Below are 24,502 nucleotides of genomic sequence, written 5' to 3'. Positions count from 1 at the left end.
TGCTGTCAGAAAGTCAAGAGACAGGTGTTTCAGCTCTCAGATGCTCAGTTCAGAGTGCCTCTTGTTCGCTTTGGCTTCATGTCATGTCCCATATTCATACTAGAAAGCAAAAGTTATTCTTCACTGTGTCCCACAAAGTCTTACAGGATTCTTGCCCAAGCATCCAATATGTGTTGGCAGCCAGCAGGTAACCTGGGAAATGTTCTACTAACCAACCATAATATCCCTTCTGACTATGAGCTAATATAGAAATAGCAAATGAAAACAAGCACAGGATCTAAGCTTATAAACCTTACTTGATGACAAAACACTATCACCTTTTCCTCCCCATCTATTGGTCTACTCAGAATTCTCTCAGCATCTTGCCTTATATCATATTTCTCTCAGTTTCCAAATGCCTCAATTCCTATCTTCGAATTCAATCTTTCCAGAAATGAGTTTGGGTTTTTTTAGCTTAAGAATGTCATCAGGAGCTGCTCAAAATGTTAGCCAACATCTCCCTTGCTGTGTCTCCCAAACCACTGTTTAATATTTCTACAACAGTGGCACTCAAAAAACTGATGAAGGTCTTGTGCTGGATGCTCTGCAGATGCACAGAGAAAACCACAGATCTTCTTGACTCTCAGTACACACAGTCTACAGCTGCAACAGGAGGGTGATCCACCATAGCAGCAGTAATGCAATTGGAAGTTTAAGAGTGGGGCAACCAACAACCTCTGGATATGCAAGTTTAGGAATCAGGGTCATCATCATCACTAGGGCTATTTGGGATGCTCTGAAAGAGAACAGTAATGAAAGACCAAGATTAAGAACAAGTAATATTTTGAGAAGTGGAATCATATTCAACTTTTGGCCATGCTTTGTCTGCTTCTACACACTGCCACTAGCCCCTTCCTTTCTTTTTCAAATATTAAATTCAATAAGTAATACAGACAGGAAACAGACTGACCCAAACACAATAGGACAGCTGGAACAGCAGTATTGGACTAACATGTGAGGGCAACTAGTGCCATTCATGTGGTAACTTCCTTCACAGCACAGCAGTGAAATTCCCCACACTGTTGATTCTTGACTCTCTTATGCATTCCTGAGGCTCTGTTAAATCACTGCTGTGGAAGGGGATCTTGGGCACCAAAAGCTTTTGGGCTATCTGATCTCCCTGTTACGGACTGGCTATTAAAACTGCAACTTCTTCCATCTGTTCACACTCAGGCTGTTTTTCTCTGCCTCCAGTTTTAGGCTGCCTTCTATCTGCACCTTTAGACTCCTCCCCAGTGTGACACTCTGTTCAGAAAAAATCATCCCCAAACAGAAACCATATCATCATTGCATATGCAAATAGTCCTGAAAAAGACCTGACTTGCAGATAGCATCCGAGGGATACATACAGCAACTGGGCACACTCATGAACCATTTGCAAATCTGGCTCCCAGCAGTTAAATTTCAGACAGAAATGATCTAAGCTTTCACAGCTTTCTTCTATCGCGGCCAGATGGTGCCTGACCCCTGCAATAATTTCTGCCATATTCTGTCCATATGCAAGCCTCACTACTTCCATCAAACTGTTAGAACTAATCAACATTTTTCAGAATTTAGATTTTAATAAAGCACTGATAGAAAAATGTGAAGATTTCATAAATTCTCTCATGAACATCCATTCTCTAGAGACCACCTTAGGGTCTTCTAAAGCACTTGCATCTGCACCATGTAAGTACTGCTCCAAGTAAATCAAATCTGAATGGCTGGTTCCCTAATCCTAGGAAATATCTGATTCTCTCCCTTCCCTAGCAATTGGATATTGAAATCCCATTTTCCCTCTTTGCCTACACAGCTAAATTTTCTGCCCTGCCACTCTCCATCTCCAGCCTTGATTAATGGAAACTCCTCCCTGAGGTTCTTCAGTACGTGCAAAACCAGCTGTTTGTCATTACCTTTCTTGTCCTACCTCCCTTCTGGCCATTCAGCTGTCATTAAAAACAGTAAAAACTATTAATGGATCCTTTTCCCTTTCTACCTTCAGACAGTGTTTCTCCATGTTTAGCCAATCCTTATTTCTTGAAGCACTGTCACACCTTCCCTGACACCCATTAAAAACACTTCTCCTCAGCTGTCTCAAGATCTGCTTCTGTATCTTTTCCTATCCCATCTCCATATCTGGTTTCCTCCATGTTAGGAAACACACCAGCTTCCTCCCAGATTTCCTCTAGAAAGATTTATCTTAAGAATGAAAGTCCAAAAAGCCTTAGTGTCATGGGTGACAGTGGGTCTGTCAGCACCTTGGCACATACTGACGAAGCAATAGATGTTGACCAGATCAAAGTATACCCCTGAGATGGACTGAAAGAGAGGACTGAAAATGGAGGCCCTGATCCTGACAACATACTGATGCATCCTGAAGAAGCTGTCCTGTGGGAACAGAGAACACTGTCTCATGAGAACAGGAGCACTGTCTCATGAGAACAAGGACCTGTTTTGAATGAGAGTGGTTGGGAAGAACATCAACATGAGAGAAAAATAAGAGCAGGTGCTTGGGACTGTTGTGGGAAAGAACTGGGCTGTTTTGAGAAAGAGCAAAGTTGTGGTGAGAAAGTAGAGTTTAGAAAATGCACCTATTAGCTGTAAGAATTCTGGTGTGAAAGTTTGAACTGTCCTATCCGTGTGCATTACGTGTGTTCAAAAACTGTACTTAAGGGGCTGCGCAGCAGCCCCGGGTGGCTGTCCCTGCTTTTTCCTTGGAATAAACTTTGCTGGAACCTTTTTTCGTGTCGCTTTGGCCGTTCCGACATTATCAGCGACAGTCAAGGCTTAGACTCCGACCACAAGAAGTGTCTACCCTGCCAGAGCTACCCCTCCTCCTATCACCAATTCCAGCTGAGTGGAGAAGTCCCTCCCAACTGCAGAGGGTCATTAGGCACTCTGCCCCCCTGCACCTCAGCATCCGCAGGTAATCTCAGAGGAAGTGGGAAGGCAATGTTCCACTCAAAGAGCCTCCTTAGCCCCCCTGTGAGCAATTTTGTTGGTGTACTCTGAGGCTGAGGCAGTTCAGATGAAACACAAGACATTACAGGGTAAATGCTGAAAGTTACACCCCAAAGTCTGCATAAACCCCTTTGCCTTCCTAGGAAAGTGACACATCCCTAGAGACAGTCTTCAACAAACGCAGACCATTCCGCTTTAACACCTTCAAGAGATCAGTACAGAGCTTGGCAGGACGTTCTTCACCATTACAAACAACAGTGCAATCCACTCAGGGTGTGCTATGTCTCTGGGAACAGGCAATTACATAGCAGGACCTTGGTAGGAAAAAAGAGCATGGTGCTCTACTTGAAAGCATAAACTAAAAGGAACAATATATGCTATTAGTCTATCCTACCCCTTCATCTAACTTTCTTAGCTTAGAATATTTTTATTAAAAATGCAAGCTCCTCCCATACTGCCTGATGAGAGACTAGGCATCCTTTTTGGCCACAAAGAAAAAGTTCAAAAACATGAGCTTTAGGGACTGATTTATGAAATACACTACTATGCTTGGCAGAAAGCCAAGTAAAGTTCCCTGTAGCCGGTTCTGGAATCAAAAACGTTATAAGCACACAAGCACTGCACTAACCCAGTTCTGCCTCTTCAAGGATCAAAGCTGGTTGCCCCAGGGGGTCAGTCTGATCCCCAAAGGTATTCTACCTTTCTTGAGTCACTTCAGGTTTCTTTCATACCATGCCGTGCTGCATTGCATTGTACAGATGCACCCTGGTATTTTAGAAGTAAACATAAAGAAAACACTCAAAAATATCTATCCCATAATTCCAAGTGGATCTCAGGTTGGTCCTTCTACCTTTGCCACCAGTGTTTTCATCTCCAGCAAAGGAAACAAGAGGAAACAAACCCTAGGAGGACTTTCGCAAGGCAAACTATTTTCTGCTCAACTAATCCAAAGGTGTACTTAATGAAAGCACTGACTGCTTTGATGTCAAAGAGTAATTCACTACTTATACAGTAAGAGCCCTTCTCAGCCTATGCAGGCTATTTATGCTGGTCAGACTCTGCTCTGCACAGATGTTGGTGTTATAGCAGCACTTCTGGACTTTGTCAGGATTCTGACAGTCATCTAGAGACGCTCTTTCCCCATCAAGTGCAGCTCCCCATTCCCCCCCACTTGCAAAAACCAAAACTGAGGAAAAGCACAACAGTCAGCTTCCTTGCACTTCCTAGTGATACCTGCAGTAACTCACCCTGTGGCCTAAGGGGTGTGAAGGAATGGCAGAATGGAAGCACAGAGTCCTAATTAAGTAACATGGCTTCCCTTTTGAAATATTTCATTTCTCCATCCCATTTCCACGTGCCTCTCCTGAAAACCCTGCACTACAGTTATATTTAGTAAATAGTGTATACTGGATTTGTCATAAGGGACTGGGCAAGATACATTTTGGACACATTTTCACAAGTAGGTTGCTTTTAAGCAGACTATAGCTCTAAACCAGACAGCACCAGCCTGTCTTTAAGTCAAGACATCTGCTCATACACATCTCCTGTCACTGCCTAGTCAAGTGAAGATTACAAAGCACATTCTGATTATCTGTTTACTTCCTCTCATTCTTAAGTGGATGCTTGGATTTTTCTTCTCACAGACATTATGAGCCTTGGACGGCTATGTAAGCGGCTCTTAGCATATTGTGCAAGCTAATAGAATACAAATGATTATATAAATAATAAAGCTGCTGAAGATTTTCTTGTCACTGCTTTCTCTGCTCCATTGGTTTGACTTAGAGCACACATAAAAACAACCTCTGCTAAGTGTTTTGTTCATAGCATCCATAAATAAAATTGAGATCCTGATTTAAAGAGACACTAAGAAGCTGTATCTCCTCCTGATTTCAATCAAACTGAGATGCTCAGTGTCTAGGAAAATCAGGCCCAAGGCTCCACAGATGAAACCAGAAGGATCTGTATGGCAGTTTGTATTCAAGCAGGGTAGTTTAATTTCCTATTTAGGATGCTCACACGCTCTTTTTTGGCATATGTGCATCTCTTTAACCAATCCAGAGGTCAGGCAGGACAGAGCTTCAGACTCTGACAACCATTACTCACATCAGAGGACTGGCACATAACAGAGAACCCCTGACACCACAAGTGGAGCATCAGTAGGATGGTAACTTGTCAAGTCAGTTACAGCCACAGAACATCTACCTCAGCATTGCTGCTTCCACAACTCCTGTATGAAACCTCCACCTTTCCTCTGATATTAAGTGTTCATCCAAACATGATATTGCGACAACCCGCTGGGCTGCAAATAAAATCAGATCGACCTAGCCACACCCTGTGAAAAACAGTATTCGTACCGAATCACAACCTTAAGGAGAAAACTCTTGGAAGAAACTCTTATTCCAGGCTAGCTAGGAAGCTGGCTCACAGAAAACCTACGACTGTTTTTCAGTAATCTTTCTATAAAACGTTTTGGAGACACCAATATCTGCATCCCCATTGATCACAGTGATAATCACAAATCATATTAGAAGAGAGACACAAGACAAAAGATGACTTCAAGGCCAACACCCAAACGAAACTGTACCAAGTTTGGGATTTGGACTGAGACTTCATTTTTTTTTTAACTCTCTTTTTTCTAAGGAATAATATTCTGATTCCTGTTGCTAGCCAGGCAGTCCAATCTCAATTACCCAAGTGTGAATTTTCTCAAAGTTGTGGATTAACTATATGACAAGTGCACCCAGCCTGAGTAATATAATATAGTTTTCGGAGCCAGCTAGCTCTTCCTGACCAGTGCAGCCACTCAACTGCACAAACTTCCCAACACAGTGTAGGGATTCTAAAATTACAGTTGCCTGTCCCAGACACTGTTAAGGCCACAGAATGACTCTGCCATGAGATAAGGACAGAATGGAGCAACAGGATGGCACTAACTCCTGGTGGAGGTAAGATCTGGGTAGCCCACCCTAGATCTGGCTAGCCCATCCAGACGAAAATTCCCACTGTGGCAAACTGTATAAAGAAGCAACTGCTCATACACATATCACCAGCCAAACAGAGATCATACCAAGTTACAGAACAGATGGCATCTGTGACCACTGAAGCCCCCCACCCCCAAATATGCCTCCATGGATACCCAGAACTTGGACTATAACTTAAGCCACAAGTGAGGGGAACTTAAGGGTGATACTATCATCCAGGTGTTACCTCAGGCCTAGGGGGAGGTTAACAAAGCTAGGGGAGAAGAATATATCACTGATAAAGGACACAAAGAATGCAGAATTTATGGGCCACAAGGAAAGTCAACTCAGCAACTGTGCTGAAATCAGCTCAGACTGGGTAAAAGGTAATTCTGTCAAGGAGAGATCACACCCACTGACTCACAACCCACCAACTCAAACAGAAAGACTGAGTTGACCATGGGACGAATTAGCATAAGAAGCTAGAGAATCATTTAACCAATAGAATAAGAGAACTGTGGAGCCAATTTTGAGGAATTGAACTTTCTTCATTGCCTTAAAACATTGCTACTGCAGCGAGCTGTGCAAGCCTCTTGCCAGGGGACTGAAGATAAAGCAGAGGGAGGGAGGCCGTAACCCGGGAACTGTTAGGTTTGCAGAGGCCCTAAGGGTGAGTCTCTGGGTGTGTGATGCTTGACTAAAGAAGGCCAGAGGTGACTCTCAGTGTGTGATACTTATCTCCTATGAGTCAGGCTAGGCCCTCTGTGCACACACCCATCACTACCCCAGAGAAGGCCTCTTAGCAGGGGTGGCTGGTGTCTCTGAAGCACACCCCCCCCCAAGCCTAAATGACTCTACAAAAACCATCACCTCCAGCCTCTGAAAAACAGCATGACTGTGCAAAAACAGCACCCCCACATACACAGGGGAAGCACCAGTAGGGTTTCTGAGGGTACATAAAGCCATTGGTTATGTTTCATGGGCTTCTTTCCCTCACCACTCCCCGATGGATCAAGACACCAGTGACAACAGCAATGACAGCAACAACAACAAAGTCTGTCAGAGAACTCCGGGTGGTGACTATAAACTTTTTATTCTTTCTCTCTTTTCTGTTACACATTTTCCTGGGCGATATCTTTATGTTTTTATATTGCCATATTACTGTAGACAATAATAATGAAAAAAGTTACATGCCTGTTTTCCTTTGCAACCAAACTGTTCTAAAATAAACCATATATATCTATATCTGTAAACACAGGTAATCTACTACTGATTTACTTTTATTCACCCCAAGGGATTTATTAGCAAAAAACCAAAAGTTACTACTGCCTTGCGGGGCAGGCTGTAACTCCAAAGAGCATTAATTCGTTCGTTTTCAAAAATGTATAAATGTGAAAAGTTTTGAATGACCTCAGAACCCACCACCACCAAGAAGCCCAAGGTGAAGAAGAACCAACGGATCCACCACTGGATCCACTGGTGGTGGCTTAATCTCTCTCTCTCTTCTCTCTGTTTTCTATTTCTTTCTATCTCTCTATCTCACATTTTATTGTTAAGTACAATCTGTACTACTGACTTCAGCATATGGTCTTGTTTGCACCTTAATTCGGGCAGAGGCATCTCTCAATAATTGGATCATAACACACGGACTTCAAGTCCACATGCCTCATTATTGCCACACGTCCATTACACCCTCATGCTGCACTCTCCTCACATAATTCACACTTTTTATGCTACTTTCAACTTTTATCTTTCCATTTTATTCTAATTCTGTATCCTCCTGGAAAATTTAGAACTATCTATATTCCCAAGTGAAATCCAGGATCATAAAAAAATTCTAAATAAGCTTCTGAACATGACTTTTTTTCAGCTAAAAATGTTACTCGGTAAACAAAGGCCATTTATCTTTTTATAATGGCTATTGCCTCAGTGCCTAGAAGATAGCCATTTAGAAGAAAACATTACTAACAGCTTACAGAAGACACCTCTCCCACTACCAGGGTTATTTTCTCTGTAATCCAAACACTAGAAGTCTGATTCTGCCCTTAAGATCACGAGTTTTCCAGCCTTCTGTCCAGCCAAATGACAAGTTTATCCTTACAGAGCTGTTGCAAGATCAGTATAAAATTCAGCATCAGGGAAAGACATTGAGTGTGTAAGGCAGGAAAGAGCAATGACTTTAAGAAACCCAAAGCACAGAAATAAGAATTAATTTGAAATAGTTACCTCTTTGAGGCAGCCCATGAAGTTGTTGCTTACTGGAGAGCCAGGTAAATCAGCAGTACTGGGGCTCCCTCCCACATAAAAGAAGTCATCTGAGCCCAGCATGGTGTAGTCCTCCTGCGTGTAGCCCGTGGTGGTAAGGATGCCATCCACAGAGATTGTCACCTGTTTGAGGGACACAACGGACAAAGAAAATCCCAGCAATGACCTTATAATCCTGAACAGAACAACTTACCTCCCCTATAATTTTATGTTGGTTTTATTAAGGATTTTGTTGAGATTTGGTATGTATTTTTTTTAGTTCAGTGAAGCTCTATTTTCTGGTCTGATTTTCCCACACCAGAAATGTTTCAGCATCTGCTTCTCTGTTTTCTGGTGCATCAGCACTCTCAGGCTTACCCACCAGCCTGCCCATCCAGATGCCTTCCATCTATTCAGGCCAGAAAATGGAACTGTCCTTGAAAGAGATTTCTCATATTAGCTGATTTTATGATTGATTAGAATTTATTTTAATGATTACAGTTAGTTATGGTTGTTAGTAAGAAAAAAAAAAAAAACCAAAACAAACCACTAATGAAGACAAGGTTGGTATTTTTTATTTTTTATGCTTCTTTTGCTCACGGCACACTGACGATCATGCATTCAGGGATGGGGGGAAAGGGATCTCACTTTCAATACATTATGGATGTGCATGCCATGTACCTAGAGAGACACACACCCACCACCCACCACAAAAAAAAAAAAAAAGGAGAAAAAAATTAAAAACTAACTCATAACCAAAATATAATCAGAAAAAAAATGAAATAAATCAGAATAAATCAAACACACACCAACAAGTGTGATAGAAGCAGAGATGAGAAAGAAAAAGAAAGAAGAAAAAGCGTGCACACACTGCACTTTGACATATCATGCCAATATATCTGAGGCCCAGAAAGATGATGGGAAAAAAGTGAAAAGTGAGGGAGGCAGGAGAGGGAGAGAAAACCATTTCACACTTGCATGCAATCAAAAATAAAAATACCAAACAAACTGCATAATAATCAAAAAAACTCAAACCCAAACAGAAATATCCCCAAAATCTCTAACCACAAACACATGGAGGGTGAAGGGTGACAGAAGGAGGGGGAGGGAGAGGAGCAAGTGAATTTGATGTGTTTTGCTTAGATGCTGTTAGTGGTTTCAAGGGAAGATGGAGGAAAATAGATTGAGGCCAGGAGGAGACAGGTGAGTCACCAGACGTGGACATGCCATGCAGAGTGTGTACTGAAACAAACAATCGGCTGAGCTCCTGTTGGCCACGCAGGTAGAGGTCAGAAAGAGAGAGAGAAAGTGAGAGAGAGAGAGCAAGAGGGAGGAGGAGGAGAGAAAGCAGAGGGAGGGAAGTGGGGGAAAATCAGGAGAAAGAGGACAACTCTGGCCAGTTTGCCTGTAATAGCCATTGCCACAACAAAAGAGTGAGAGAAAAAGAGAGCCTTCACCACCATGGACTAGAGGCCCTGCAATGGTTCTGATCTAGAAACCTTCAGAGTTAAAAAAAAACATTAACCAAAAGCAGAAGAAAAAAAGCAAAATTAAAACAAAAGCAAAAGAGAGAAAGCTAAACTCAAAAGCAAGGGACAAAAATCCCAACAATTTATCACTGGAAAGGAAAAAAAAACAACTAAAGACATCGGTGAAAAAAACAATGAAAGAAATGTCCAAAGCCCATTTCCAGAAGAGTTGTGTCAGTTGCTTTTGATGCTCATTTTTCTATTCAAAAAGAAGAAAGAAGAGAAAAAAAAAAAAAAAAGAGGGGGAAAAAAGTGTTTTAAATGAAATTAAAATAAAATTAAAGGAAGCAGTAAGTATAAAGGAGGGAGGAGAAAAAGAGGGGGTAGGGGGAGGAAAAGGCAGGTAACACACGGCAAACCCAAAAAAAGAGACAATAAGAATGATATCTACCAGACAATGTAGTTTGTTTACCATAGCGTGTCCAATGCCTGAGTGCTTTGCGGAAAAGGGGGAAGAAAGGAAATTAAAAAATTGTGAACAGAACGATTGTTAATTAAAATAACTAAAAGCAAAGATGAGTCGTTAGGGTGTTAGTACATTAGTTGGTTAGTAAAAATGACACATTGCATGAATGGTCTAGTGTTAGTTTTTCAAAAAAAGGCGTGGGGCACCTGAGACACACAAAGTGAGAAAGAGGACAATATGACCAGGACTCTATGGGAACCATGCCATCTAGACTGTAAAGAAAGAGGGGGCTGCCTACTCTTCCCACCCTGGTCTTAATTATTAACTTCAACCCTCATACACATTTTCCAGATCCGAACCGAAGTTAAAACAGTGCAATACTTACTCTTCAAATGCCCATCAAGGTGATTCCCTTAAACAAGAACCTTACTCTCAAAGATGTACACACACAGTACACAATTTGCCCCTTCAGCACAAACCCAACCATGACTCCATTCTTTCACCCACAACCACCCACCTACGTGCCTGCTCCTCTTCCAAGCCTCACTACCCTCAAGTGTTGCAGAGTATCACAAGCAGGCCAGTATTTCCTTTGGCTGGAGTATTACAGATGAAGAGTCCAAGACTTTGAGTCTTCCTTCCAAGTTTCCCAATCTGTAGCTTTCTTTATGGCAAGAGAGTTCGTAACTTTCAGGAGGAGCACACAACAAAGCCTGTGCTTGACTGTGTGCCTGTAGCTCATTTCTCTCATCCAAGAGTATAGGAATCGAACCTCTCCTACCATAGGAAGAAATGTGTCGAGGAATTGTGTAGAAAGAATTGTGTCACTTGTGTCAAGGTTGAAGATAGAAGATTGACAAGATTCTCCTATTATACTGCATCCATATTAGGAAGGAGCTAGGAGAATTTACCAGTCAGTTGGTTTCAACAGAACTTTGCAGATGCTTTGTTAACCCCTCCCAAGGCACGCAGATACCAACTGTTTGAACCTACACATTGTTTCTTGTTTGCTTTTTAGCAGCCAAGGAACTCAAGATCTTTATAGCAGATTTTGCATTGAGACTAGTTTCAGTGTCGATAGGGAAGGGCAGGCCCTGGAGGGTCCAAGTCCTTGTTCTGTTGTGGCTTAAGCTGGCACGAACTATCCTAAATTACACAGGCAGGTTCTATGCTGCCTCATGTAAAAACTATCTGCCTGCAAACCTCAGAGTTGTGCATTGACTAAGGAAGTAAGTTTGTGAAGACTTTGCAGCATTGAGCATAAAGTCCCAAGGTTATTTGCCTTTGGTAATGAAATAATAATAATACTCTGTACTTGGGTATAATGAGCACAAAATCCTCAATTCTTAATCAAGGAAGTCTCACTCACGGCGAAATATTGTATTAATAAATCCATTTTATAAACAAGGGAGTTGGAGTATGGGATGGGGGGCAGAGCATGCTAAAAATGAGATGGAGTGTCAGCAGCAGACCTGAATACAGACATGGGAAGTCTGACCTTCAGTCTCCTCTGCTCCTCCTCCTCCTCCCACCAGACCACACTGCCCCAAACATGCTCTGAAAGCCCTGGTAAAATATAGCCATGATCCTATTTCTAAGTAAAGGTTTCTCACAAGGCAGAAAGAGGGCTTAGTTTTAACTGAAATAATAAGATAAATAAACAAGGAGATTTGCTTTGACATTAACAATCAGTACTCAAGGGAATCTGTGCATTCACTTGGTTTGTCTCTAAGGAGATTAACCACTGCGATAGTCATTTGATCTAAAAAAAAGCAGCACTTAGTACTCTCCTAGCTTAGCTACAAAACATTTAACAATTCCAAAAAATACTGGGCAGAAGTCCAACTATTTAAAGTTCTACTCTAATTCTAGAAACAGCCAAAAAATTATGCAAATCCTCCTCCCCCTTCTCTCAGCCCCAAAAAAGCAGAGGAAAAGACTAGATGGCATTCTGAAGCTGCTGATAGTCCATTTAGCTGGAATTGCTTTAGCTTTAGAACATATTCTTGGAATTTCTAAACTATTGTTTTTAAATTTCATTTTAAAGAGAAATATACTTATCTCCAGTGCAATATTTTCAACCAATTACAAGGAGGATACTGATCTTCTTATAAAGCCTTAGCATTCAGAGGTAATGTATTTTGTTGCGGTTTTTAGTTTGGTTTTGAAGTGGGTGTTTTTGAGGAAACATGAGCACAGTTGGAAAACAAGACTTCCAAGTGACCTCTGTTACACTCCAACATTACAGGTGAATTTATAGGAAAGACATAAGGTAGTTAATCTTTTACATACAAAATTATTTAGGTTATACAAAATTATATTGGATGATAATGTTCAGGACTGTCAGGATTGCTTTGCCTCAAGGTTTCATGAATTCCAGTTTCTGGGTAGTTTTAGGTTCTGGGTCAATGTCTGAATTTTGAGACAGATCAGGAGTTAAAATGGAAGTATCCAGTGAAAAGAAGACTGAAAAAACAAAAGTCCAGCCTTATTGATATTTTTTGGTTGAACTGTATTCTGTCATGTTTATCTATAGAACTGGAACCCAAGTCACCTCTGCTAATTATTTTTAATTTGACTTTAAGACTGCCTTTTCTTTAGAAAGAGTACAGCCATCTCATTGAAACATCTCATTCTTGCCCAGTCAAGTTGGACCCTTAAAGAATTCAGGATCACTTAAAAAGATCCATAGTGAACAGATCAGGAGGATTAAAGGTTTGAGATGCTGCTGAATTGGCAAGGGACTCACCTGCTTTCTAGTAATTGCCAAAGTACTGCCTTGGTCTAATCAAAGATGAAAAGTCATAGACATATTTCCATTGTCTTGGTCTATTTCCATGGACCAATTAAAAAATCACTAACTAAAAGATTAAGAAAAGAATGTTACAGCTTCCCATCCACAGTTTTGTCTGTGGCCCTTCACTTTTTGCTTCTTCAAGACCCAAACCAATGCTGGCATAAAGCAAGGATTCATCTTGCTTCTGGCACATTTTCCCATTGAAACTGACTTCCAACAAAAAATAAAAAGTAAGATTAACTAAAATGGCCAGTAAGCTCTACTGAGATATTCAGAGATGAGCTGTTCTGAAACTAGCTAAAAATAAAAAACCCAAATCAAATAAAGCTATATATTCTGACCCTTCCAGACTGACAAACCTACACCAGTTGGTGCCTCTCCCTCTACTGTACTGATCAGAAAGTTTGAACAAAATAGGATCATTAAGACCCATCCAGTGCATAAGAAATTAAATTTGCATTTGCATATAAAGTATGGAAAACAGATTCATTTTTTCCATAGGAAAGAATCCTGGAGTCTCATGGAAGTTTGATGACAGATTTTTTGTCAAAGACCCAGACATCCTAAGCATGTAGAAACACAGGGATTTACGTGGGAAAGACAAATAAAAATCTTCAGCCCTGAACCCAAATATTGAAAAGAAAGATATGAAATCCCCATAACAGATAAATTATCCACTGACATCTGCTAGTAGAGACTATTTCTGATCCCTGGCGCTGATTATCCTATACTCACAGACACATTTGATCTTAGCTACCGTAAAATGTTACCACAAAAGCTGTTTTCACAGCAAATTACATTGTATAAACTTATATAAAGCCATTAAGGGTTGTGCTAATATTCACATTAATGAGGAAATAAATAGGTCATATTTTATTCACAAATTGATTTTAAAATCTTAGTTTACAAGCTATTTTTGCTGCCTCTACCAGTGAGCAAGACACCAAATAGCTCCTATTCAGAGTGTAAACCTCATTTATCATGCAGCGGATGGGCCTTAGTGACTTCATATATTTACCGGCTTTCAGAGCAAGGTTATTTAATTTTATCTTATCTATTTATGTATGAATTTATATTTCATGAGAAAGGCTTTGGGATCTTAGGACTAGCCTACTACCAAATACGTCACCTGATACAGTTGTCTGCTTGGAAAAGCAGCATGTAGATGTGTAAAATTACACTGGTAAAATCAGAAAAACTTTTCCAAAGTAGAATTGTAGGATGCTGGATTGATCTGGGTTTGCTTGGGTTTTTTTGATCCTTCCACTTTTCCAGTCCTCACAGCCAACAGAAGAGTCTCATAGGCAGAGACACAAGAAATAAGGTAAAATCTCATTATAGAAAGAAGAGGAAAAAAAATCAAAAAGAAGAAAAGAAGAACAGAGAATCAAGAAGACTCAGAGAGACTCCAGCCAATTAATTCCAAAGCTATAAAGTTAAATTAATTACACACATAACCACCAGTCTGCACACCTGCACACTCACATGCACACACAAAAGAAAAAGGAAAAGAAAAACAAAAGACTTCCAGAATTAGAATTGTGACATCACGGCAATGGTTAAACCAATTAATAAAACTGAAAGAAAAAGGAGAGAGGTGTAGAGCATTGGCTGTTGGAAAAAGGCTCTGTTCCCACAGTAATTAAATACAACAAGAATATTACTGATAAGATTGAATCATAATTAAGGAAATAATAAAATAAAAAAGGGAGAACAGAAAAAGAAAAAAGGAAAAGGGAGATGAAAGTAAAGTTATGCCACAAGTTTTTATTATTAAATCAAACTGAAAAAAACACAGAAAATTAATGAAGTGGAAATGAAGATATTGCAGCAGGGATAAATTCCCGTCAACTAATGTTTTTTCACTGTCCTCTAGGTACCAAGATCCAGAATAGGTGGAGAAACTTTAGCAATTCCACTGAGCTTCCTCATTTCTCCAACACTCTCTCCCATCTGCCCGTCCCAATGAAACAAAACCAAATTCTCCCCAGCATTTTCTCCCGTTCACCATTACCTGCCGCAGGTTGCGTGTCACTTTAACGTCGTGCCACGCGTTGTCATTGAACTTGCCATTGACCGGCTCCACAATGGCCTCAAAGGCCCCAGACCCCAGGTTAATGACCAACGAGACCGCACCGTCTTTCAGGGCCAGGTTGACATAATCCGCTGACTTGCCGGTGTGCAGAATGAGCCCGTTGCGTTGCCATGTCTTGAAGGAGAGAGTGATCTCATCGCTGCTGCTCTGGATGGGGTTCTGCGACAGGTCATAGCAAAGGTATTCGGAACCACGGAAAGTGGCCATATTCTCATCTCGTGCTGGAAAGGAAGGGGAAAAAAAAACCTATTCAGCAGTCAACCAAGAAGAGATTTAAGGTTGTCATGAAATTTCTAAGCAATCCCACAGCACTGTTTACTGTACAGCTATATATCATGGCATGCTAATGACTGTACAGATCCTTTTCTAATATGACTATCAAGAGAATTAACTTCAGGGTCCTCAGTACCGACAAATTTCACTGCTGTGTTTTCAGCTTCACTGCAGCACTGTCACCATAGGGACCATTCAACAGTATGCAGTGAAGTCTAGGAAAAACATTTAAGGACTGCTAATAAGGCATTTCACATCCTTTTTGGGAGAATGATGGAAAGCTCTACTATTGTCAACACGACCACCACATATGTGTCATTTAAAAAGTCTTCACCATTTCCCAAAAATCAGCATTTTAGATTCAGCACTAATGACATCTGAACTTATTTAACCCATCTGACAGGCAATTTAAGAGACACATCAGAATATAATCCTGACGGAGTTGCCCCTTTTTTCAACTGAATGAGAGACCAAGCAGGCAAGAGAGCCACATGAAGTGTCCTATAGATTCCTTCTCCAACAGTATGAGGGAAGTCCACATAAAACATTTTGTCCACAGATGTAAGTAATGTTGCTGGCAAACACGTCTGAGAACTTTGCCTGTCTGATCACCTTGTCCAGGAAATCTGTACTAGACAAGCACATCTCCTTCATACAGCAAAAATAAACACGGGGGGATTATTCACAGCACATGACATAAAATATTTCCTCATTAGGAAAAAAAATCTCCTATGTACAGTAAGGAAAGCCAGTACACTAATTTCTTAGCAACTGGAGGCAGCATTTGAATATCACAAAAATCCTTTGTGTGAACTAGAAGTCTGCTTCCCAGTACCAGGTGTTCCAGTCCTTCAAAGCCAGTTCTGCTGCCATATTGCACTTATGTGACTTGAGCCAGTTGCATACCCCGGTTTTGTCCAGTGGAAGAAGTGTAAGACAGTGATAGGAAAGCTTGCAGGAGGGCTGTCTGTAGCCCATTCCTACCAGTGCCATCTGGGGGAAAAGGGTCCCCCCACTCAGAAACGCAGCACCTTCCTGACTCCCAGCTGTGAAAGCAAGTCTGAGCAGTAGACAGTAGAAGCAGTCAAGCTATCATTGCTTAGAAGCTACTGCATAAGGCAAGGGCTAGTCCTATTTCCGTTGACATTAATAGTATTTTTTTGTTTCATTTTGTCTCATTTAGTAATCCTAATACAGATGAGACAGAATTAATTAGTACAAGACTGAAAGGAAAATACTTGCTGTCACAGCCATTCTTGGAAAATAACTACATAGTAAAATCTATTCCCTCACAGCATAAAACAATGGTGACAAAACAGTACAGTGTTCCACCTTGTACATATATCATTGTCAAGTGATAGGTCTGCTTTAAGCAGAGACTTCTGCAGCAGTATGTGTGTTCGTACTTAAGTAAGCAGACCATGTGTCTATATACTCCTGCAAGCAAACAGGAGCCAAATTACTCCATGCAGCAATACACGCTGGGAGCCAAGTGGCTCAAAAGCAGCTTTTCAGAAGAAGACCTGAGGGTCCCAGCACACAAGCTGAGCACAAGTCAGCGGCACTTGCCCTTTCAGCAAAGGGCAGATGCATCCATGGCTGCATTAACAAGAATCAGCCAGCAGGCTGAGGAAAGTGATTCTTCCCCCAGTGGACACTTATGAGATCACATTAGGACTGCTCTGTCCAGTATTGAGTTCCCTCGTATAAAAATGGCTTCAGCGTACTGGAGTGAGTCCAGCAAAGAGCTGCCAACACACTCAAGGCACTGAGGTAGGTGAGGTGTATGGAGAACCTGAGAGAACTGTGTTTGTTCTGCTTCAAGGAGAGACAACTCAAGGGAAATCTTAGTGTTCTCTGCAATGACTTAATGGGAGACCATAGAGAAGACAGGGCCAAATTCTTTTCAGAGGTCTGCAGAAGAAGGATGAGAAGCAACAGATACAGCTGAATAGAAGAAATTCTCATTCCATACAGAGGAATGTTTCATCTTGAGGGTTGTCAAACACTAGGAAGGGCCCAGAGAGACTGTGAAATCTCCATCTTTAGAAATATTAAAAACTTGATTAGGCACAGTCCTGAGCCGCCTGCTCTAACTGGACTGTCTCTGAGCTAATGGTTGGACTACAGTCTCTGGATGTTCCTTCCAAATTATTTGGTTCTGTGATTCTATTCTGAATACATTTAACTACCAGCAAGAAGTGCTGAATGTTTGTGTCAGTGTTAAACCAGCCTAAGCACAGAGGGCTGCTATTGATTGCAGTTCTGGAAGTCAGAGCTAAGCACTTAACAACCCTTTCCCACTTTGATAATTCCCCTGCCTAGTCAGTCCTGATCCATCAGAAGAGAAAGTGTTACAATCAAGTTAGACACATGCTCTATGTACCTGTGGGAAATTCCCATCAAATAGCCAGTGAGGGCAGGAGTCAAACACAATCATTATGAGCCTTTTCCCCACAACTGTAGATGTACAAAGCACTGAATACACATTTGTCGTCTTTGGGAAGGGGGGCATGATGGGTTGATTGTTCACTCAGTACAAGAAATATTACTAGGGCTCATTTACCCTTTCTCAGTCACTGAAATGAAATCTTACTGATGTACTCAGTACAAGGAGAAGGCCAAGAGCATATTAGAAATCTAAATAGTAATTCAGGGCAACTACTGCATACTCATCAAAATAGAGCAGAGCAAATTCAAAGAGATATTACTCTGACTTGTACCACTGGTTTTAATATAAGGTGCCATCAACCCACCTCTGCATGCAACTACATCATCTGCCTGTTCCCTCCAGTCATCTGCTGCTGACCCTTATTACAGATGGGATTCTGCACCTTATCCATCTTTGTATCCTTCCTGTACATGGGAGAATGTCATTTATTTCTGTTTCATATGTTGTTAAGGGGATTTTTTCTTCCTTCTGTGGCTGCTTTCGACAGACATTCGAATTTGCAGATCACCACACACTAAAATCTCTCTGGGGTTCACTGGGCAATCCAAAGTCATGCCTGTTCAACACACGTCTCATAAGCATAACTCCCAAGGTCAACACACTCTCTCTAAAACTGTGTCCCCCAAATCACTGATTCCTCAACAGTTTACCAGTGGCCATGTGGATGACTGGTTTACCAGTCTCATGAAAGGCTTCAGCAGTCAGAGCCTAAGCTGTGCCCTGAAGAGCTTCACTGCATATTTCTCCAAGCTACTGCACAGTAGCCTGTGTCAGGCCACATGAAAGGCTTTTTACCAAGCATGGCTTCTCCATACTGTCCAAACTGTTAGGATGCTCTGACATACATGACAGCTCTAACCAAAAAGCATATGAAAATTACCAGAGGGCACGGAGGGGGAAAAGGGATATAGGCTCTCTCCACAATGAATGAGGAGAAAAAAGCCCTGAGTAGGCTGCAGGTCTCACAGTATTTCTGTATGCTTTCAGGCACAGTCTGGTGATGCCTGGAAGACCAGAGAGCAGTGAAACACTTGTTATTTGTTAGCTCATGACCCTTGTGCTGTACATTTTTGAAGGTTCCACAAATAGCACTGTGATATTTAGGGCTTCTATATTCCTTAAACGGTGGTAGTGTACCAAAGAGCTTCTGCACAGCAACACTGCTAACCCAGAAAAGCTAAACTCAAGGCCCAACTCAAAGTCAACAGGAATCCAGGTTTATGTTACATGAAGCAACAGATCAAACCTTGATTTTTCTGTGATGTGAAACCCTGTATATAGTAGGTGGTGTTTACTGGAATTGATGATCTAGTTGTTCAAGCGTGACAATGCAACTGCATGAAATAACATTTACTTAAAACAGAATTTAGGATATGTTTGAAAACTATTGATTTATGCATCAGTTGCATGATTTCATTTTTAACTCAGTTAATACTAAACAGATTTGCAAAAATCAGAATTGGAAAGCAGGTGAGCACATGTAAACAATCAAATATTCCATTTCACTTGTTAATATTAATCTAAGCCCATTATTTGCTTCCTAACTTTTTCACATAACTAAATTCACTGCAGCAGGTGGGATTTTTAAAGATCCAAGACCTGTGAAAAATTCCACATTCAGACTTAAACCCTTGACATATTCAAGACTCATAGAAATCACCAGAATAGAAGCAAAACCCAGAATCTTCAAACTGACTTACACAGACCTTTTCCTTGAAAGAATGGAGATACCCATGACTTTACGTGGTAAAATGTTACCCTTTTCTGACCAACTGCTAGCAGACACACCTAGCATATTAAGCAGTTACCATAACCACCCCACTGCAAAGCCATTTTTGCAAGTCTCAAACCTATACCTGTTCAAATTCCCCAAACAATCATCAGTGCCTACTGCAGGTTGATAGCAAGAACAGAAACAAAAACACTGCAAATAAGTACCTAAGCCAAGTTCCTGGCTCTTCTCATCCCTGGTGAAACCCCAGAGCTTGCTGAGTCTCAGGTTCCCAGGAGAGGTAAAGACTGAGGATCTTTCCATATACTGTATAGCTATACTGCTTGATCAGGAAAGCCAGATGGTAATTTTAGCTTCAGTTTTTATGTGCAATGCTGTTGCTATGTGTTCCTGTCAGAGCTCTTTCTACAAAGGAGGACTCAAATATTCAGAATTCACGGCATCACTAGGAGGTAGGAAATCTTGACAGTTTGATTTATGTCTGAGGAAACCAACGCACCAACATTTAATGGATTTATTCATGGCCCCTGAGAAAAATCAATAGCAGACAAAGCATTTGAGTTCAGAAGCTCCTATCTCCCCATCCTGGGCTCATTCCAGAGGTTCTCATACATTTGTGGAGGGAAACCAAACTCCTATTTTTCTCCAGTCCTACCAGGAAGTCATCCTAGCTAAGAGGTGAAGCAAAGCAGCCTCCAAAGTTCTGGATGATGCCTGAAAATAAATACTTCATGACTGTGAAGTTGAAAACAGCAAACTCTAGAAGCACTAATTCTGCTCAGGGGTATGAAATTTAATACTCAACAAAAGCAGCATCTCATGTAACAGGATTTTTGGCCTCAAACACAATTAAGAAATATTTAGAAAAATATAAAATGGGCAGTGACTTTCCTGAAGTCTCCTGAAGAAAACTTCAAGTAGCTCTCCTAAAACCAAGAATCAGCTGCTGACCTTCTCACCTTGTGTCAAAACCCACTACATTACAGGTGTACTCTGAGGCTCTTCCTATTTTACTGGGGTTTGGTTTACAGTCAACATCAGAGCATATCTTCTGCTAGTGAAAAAAGCAAACTCTCTGCACTGCTTCAAAATTAATAACCACTCCATTGTTCAGTGAGATTTACTTTACCTGAGCGGTTTGCTGTGCTTTGCACAGAAGAGCTGGTGCTATGTGATAATCCAGGAATGGTCTAACACTGCCATGCATCAGGCTTCTGCCAAAGCAGTGTGCATTAATGATGTAGGCAGCAAAACAACTGGGTAGTCCCTTGATGTTCTGCCAAACAGAGGTCAACAAGGAAAATAGTATTTACAAGAACCTTTTCTCCCTATCATTTAACAGCTCTCTAACTTTGGAAAATTCTACAGTTATACTACTTGTCTTAAGACTAAAATGCTTCCAAAGTTGGCCACTAACCACAGAATTGTTATCAAAATAGAGGACTACCACTAACCATGGCAGGAGGAAATGAAAACGAAAACAACCCAAAACCCACCAACCTCACTGTAAATCCAGGACATCTATGAAAAAATATCAACATACTCAAAAGGTATCATGGATAATTAAGTTAGTGCATTAAAAGATATATGAGTGTTATAAAATACTGCTATGCAGAAAATCTACTTGCACAGAGGCAAAAAGAAAAAAAGAAAAGCCAGAAGTTCTCACTCTTGGCACTAGTACTGCTGGTTGAATGATGGACCCTCCTCACCTGAGGCCATGCTCATGGAATCAGTAGAGTATTACAGCAGAGCTGTAAACTTACTATGGCTCTGAACTTACTGCACTGGGGTATCAGTTGTGTTTTCAGTAGCATGACATTTAACACAAGGAAACTAATTTATTTCTGATGGGATGACTGACTAATATCACGATCCCAGCAAGTAATTGAATTGGGTGGTTCTGGGAAGAAATTTTGTGACAATCTTCCTGTACTGCTAAAATTAACAGCTATTCCAGCTTGGTAACTATATATCTGGATATGGACTTGACTAAACATCTTTGTGCCAGTGGTATATCTTTTCCTCCTTTCTACACTAATTCTTACACCATAAACAACAGACTTAAAGTTTTAAAATTCTAACTGAGCTGTAGGAAATTTTTTGACCCAATTCATAACGTCTGGAAAGAATAAATTCTACATATGAACCACATGAACTAAGCAGGAAGTAGACTTAGAAGTTGTTCTAGACGATGAGCCACAAGAGATCAAGGCATCACGTCCCAAAGAATGGGGCAGCATTCCAGTCTGGGCAAACCCCCATGAACTCTATTAGGAGCTAATTCTGTTCTGGACAGAAGGGTTGTCCTGGGAGTCATCTATAATAGCTATCATCCTCAACAATGTTATACAACGTTATAGAACAATGAATAATTTATGTTTCAAATCACTTTCACATGTATTTGATATTCCCTCAGAAGTTAGGGGAGGAGAAACTGTATGTCAAACATCACATAAAACGAGTCCACCAGCACCTCTGAAGGACAAGAAAGGTGAACAATTTTCATCACCCTCTGAAACAGTTGTCCAGTGACTGAATGCTGAAACCTTAATTGAAAGCCCTCAGATGCAGTCAAAGCAGCTCACCTAGATTCATGCTATTAAAACAAAGCTGGATAGTATACTAAAAGTCAGGCTGTTATTTTAAAGACATGGTGACAGATTCCAGTAATAGCTAAACAGCATCCTCCATTAAATTGTCGAAATCCTCATGCTGCATTCCTCCTCTCTAGCCTTTGGACAGGAAAAATAATACATACAAATAGTTGATTTTTTTCTAGTCTAATCATTCTTCATATCACCTGATTGAATCAGTGACACCGCTCATCAAACTCACTAATAAGATCCCATGCTTTCTCCCTCCCAAACACGCTTTTGTGCTCTCAACAGTCAAAAGCAAAAATTGGTTTGAAAAGTCTTACAGAGCTTATTTATTTAAATACATTAGAAATAGTGCACAAAACATTCATCAGTGCATGAAGCATCTTCTAAGCATTACCAACAGTGATACTGATACGTGGAAGCTTTGACAGACATATCACATCCTGCATTGATACTCCACAAACTGTAAAGTAAGAACATGTAAGTCATCTTAATGTCATAATGAGATGACTGAACTGATTGCATTGATAAATCCTTAGAAAAAGAATATTACTTCAAATCTCAAGGAAATTATGGAGATAAATTTTCAGAAGGAAAAAAATTGTCTGTAAAATCATAGAATGATGTTATAATGGAGAAAATTAAGTACTCAGCTGAGTCCCACAGTAAAAAAAGTGGTCTCCCAAATGCTTACTAACTTTAAACCATTCTGGGTAATGTTACATTTTTCAGAAATAGTGTCATTTATTGTTTCTTCAGGCATTCTGATTCTCACCTAATATGTAACTTGGAAGCAGAGAAGAATCAGCACAATATCAGAGTGTAGGTAAGAATTAATGCAAGACAACATCTCTCATCATGTTTAAGAGATGCAGAGAGTAACATTAGTCCAGGAGCCCACAGCAGAGGTGAGATGAACTCAACAGTCAATGTTATTTCAGTGCCAAACTCAAATTTTCACGTAGTGTAGCTGCTCTGATCTTACACAAAAAGCTCTATCACTTCACCAGTAAGAGCAAAGGAAACATTAATATTACACCAGAGAACATCAAGTGCCTAGCATGAATCATGCCCTCTCTGCTGTTATCTGCTGCTTTACACGTTACCCTTTGAGTCTAAAGGAGAATGTTTGCTAAAAGGTCCTCAAATTTAAGCCCAGAAGAGATCAAGGAGACTTGGCAATACAATGAGTGTTCAGGGGGTTTTGTCAAACCTAACTAATCTATTATTTCCCTGTGCAGCAAAGCTGTTAATGAAAACAGGAAGAAGATCTGCTTTCCCTAAAGATATTGTACGAGAGCTCTGGAGCTGCACGTTCCACCTCTGTCTGCGGCTGGCTGTGTCCTTGAACGATGCTCTCTGGGCTGGCTCCAAGACAGAAGAGGCTCTGACCCTCGGGATTGCAAACGTTGCCTAAGAGATCCAGAAGCAGCCCTGCAGAGTGACTTAGCTCACCTGATGAATTTGGACCACTACACAGCAAAGACTGAGAGCAAAGGGAAGGAAGAGGGATAACAGTGCCTTAATCTTTAACTCAAAAAAAAGGAGACATTTCCCCTAAGGCTCCTGATCCTCAAAATAGTTGACATGTACTAAATGTATAAAGTGGTTTCCATATATCACTTTCACATATGTGATAGAGCTAGTAGTCTGTTAGAAGCATGACTGCCTTAAATTTCTAGAGTATGCACCTATTAAATATACAGTTGAAGTTCATATCATCTAAACAAAGAAATATTCATACAAATGAAAGCTATTTTGCTTCCCAACACTGGAAGTCTCCTCTTCACTCAACAGTATATTGCTATCCTTTAACAAAATCTCTTCTGAGACCAAAAAAAGTAAATCAGATACATCACACAAAATCTCCTACTTTGTCCACATATTTAACAGAGAGATTATTTAAACCTAGATTTGTCAATAATATGATCCACAGATTCCTTACTGACTCTCTAAACCACATTTTCTGTCTTCTTCTAAAGGGAAACAGAAAACAAGTGTCTGGAAAATTTGTTCCAATATCACACAAAAGAGCTGAAAAATGCAATATAAAGACTTTTTTGCAAAACTGTTTTGATGATAAAAGTACCAGTACTACAATAATGAAAATTAATAAATAAGATGACATATGTCTACAAAAGATTATAGCACATGGTTGGCAACATAATTTTATAAATTGCTCACCAGAATTGATCTAAATGACAAACTAGAGATGTGGAAGTCAGAACACAAGCATTTTATCCTCAACTTTGCCACTGATTTACCGTGCAACCTGAGGCACTTAATTAACCTCAGCTGTCTCCATCTGTACTACAAAGAGAACAAAAATATAGGTTACGTCCTTGAGACCTACGGGAAAAGAATGCCCTATGAGTTTAATAAAACTTCTCTGCAAATCAAGAAATGTTCCATACTTGTGAGGAAAAGCCACA

General features: G+C 40.5%; 1 protein-coding gene across 23 annotated transcripts in view; it reads right to left on the bottom strand.

Moving 5' to 3' along the window:
• The window catches only part of NRXN3 (neurexin 3), a 935,277-nt gene that overhangs the window by 712,825 nt on the left and 197,950 nt on the right, over window positions 1–24,502 (bottom strand). For 22 of the 23 annotated variants that reach the window (XM_018082450.2, XM_018082461.3, XM_018082475.2 and 19 more), the window contains 2 exons: window positions 14,930–15,231; window positions 8,166–8,327 (listed from right to left, as the gene is read on the bottom strand). In XM_018082450.2, coding sequence (XP_017937939.1) covers window positions 8,166–8,327; window positions 14,930–15,231 — 464 coding nt within the window. Of the gene's footprint in view, window positions 1–8,165; window positions 8,328–14,929; window positions 15,232–19,673; window positions 19,682–24,502 lie in introns of those variants that run through there. The other variant, XM_018082465.2, reaches the window with a different exon arrangement.

Source organism: Manacus vitellinus, unplaced genomic scaffold, assembly GCF_001715985.3.
Source record: "Manacus vitellinus isolate BGI_N305 unplaced genomic scaffold, ASM171598v3 scaffold_6_pilon, whole genome shotgun sequence".
Classification (NCBI taxonomy): domain Eukaryota; kingdom Metazoa; phylum Chordata; class Aves; order Passeriformes; family Pipridae; genus Manacus; species Manacus vitellinus.
The sequence above is the reverse complement of the archived record's forward strand: the minus strand, read 5'-3'. Positions and strand labels throughout refer to the sequence as shown.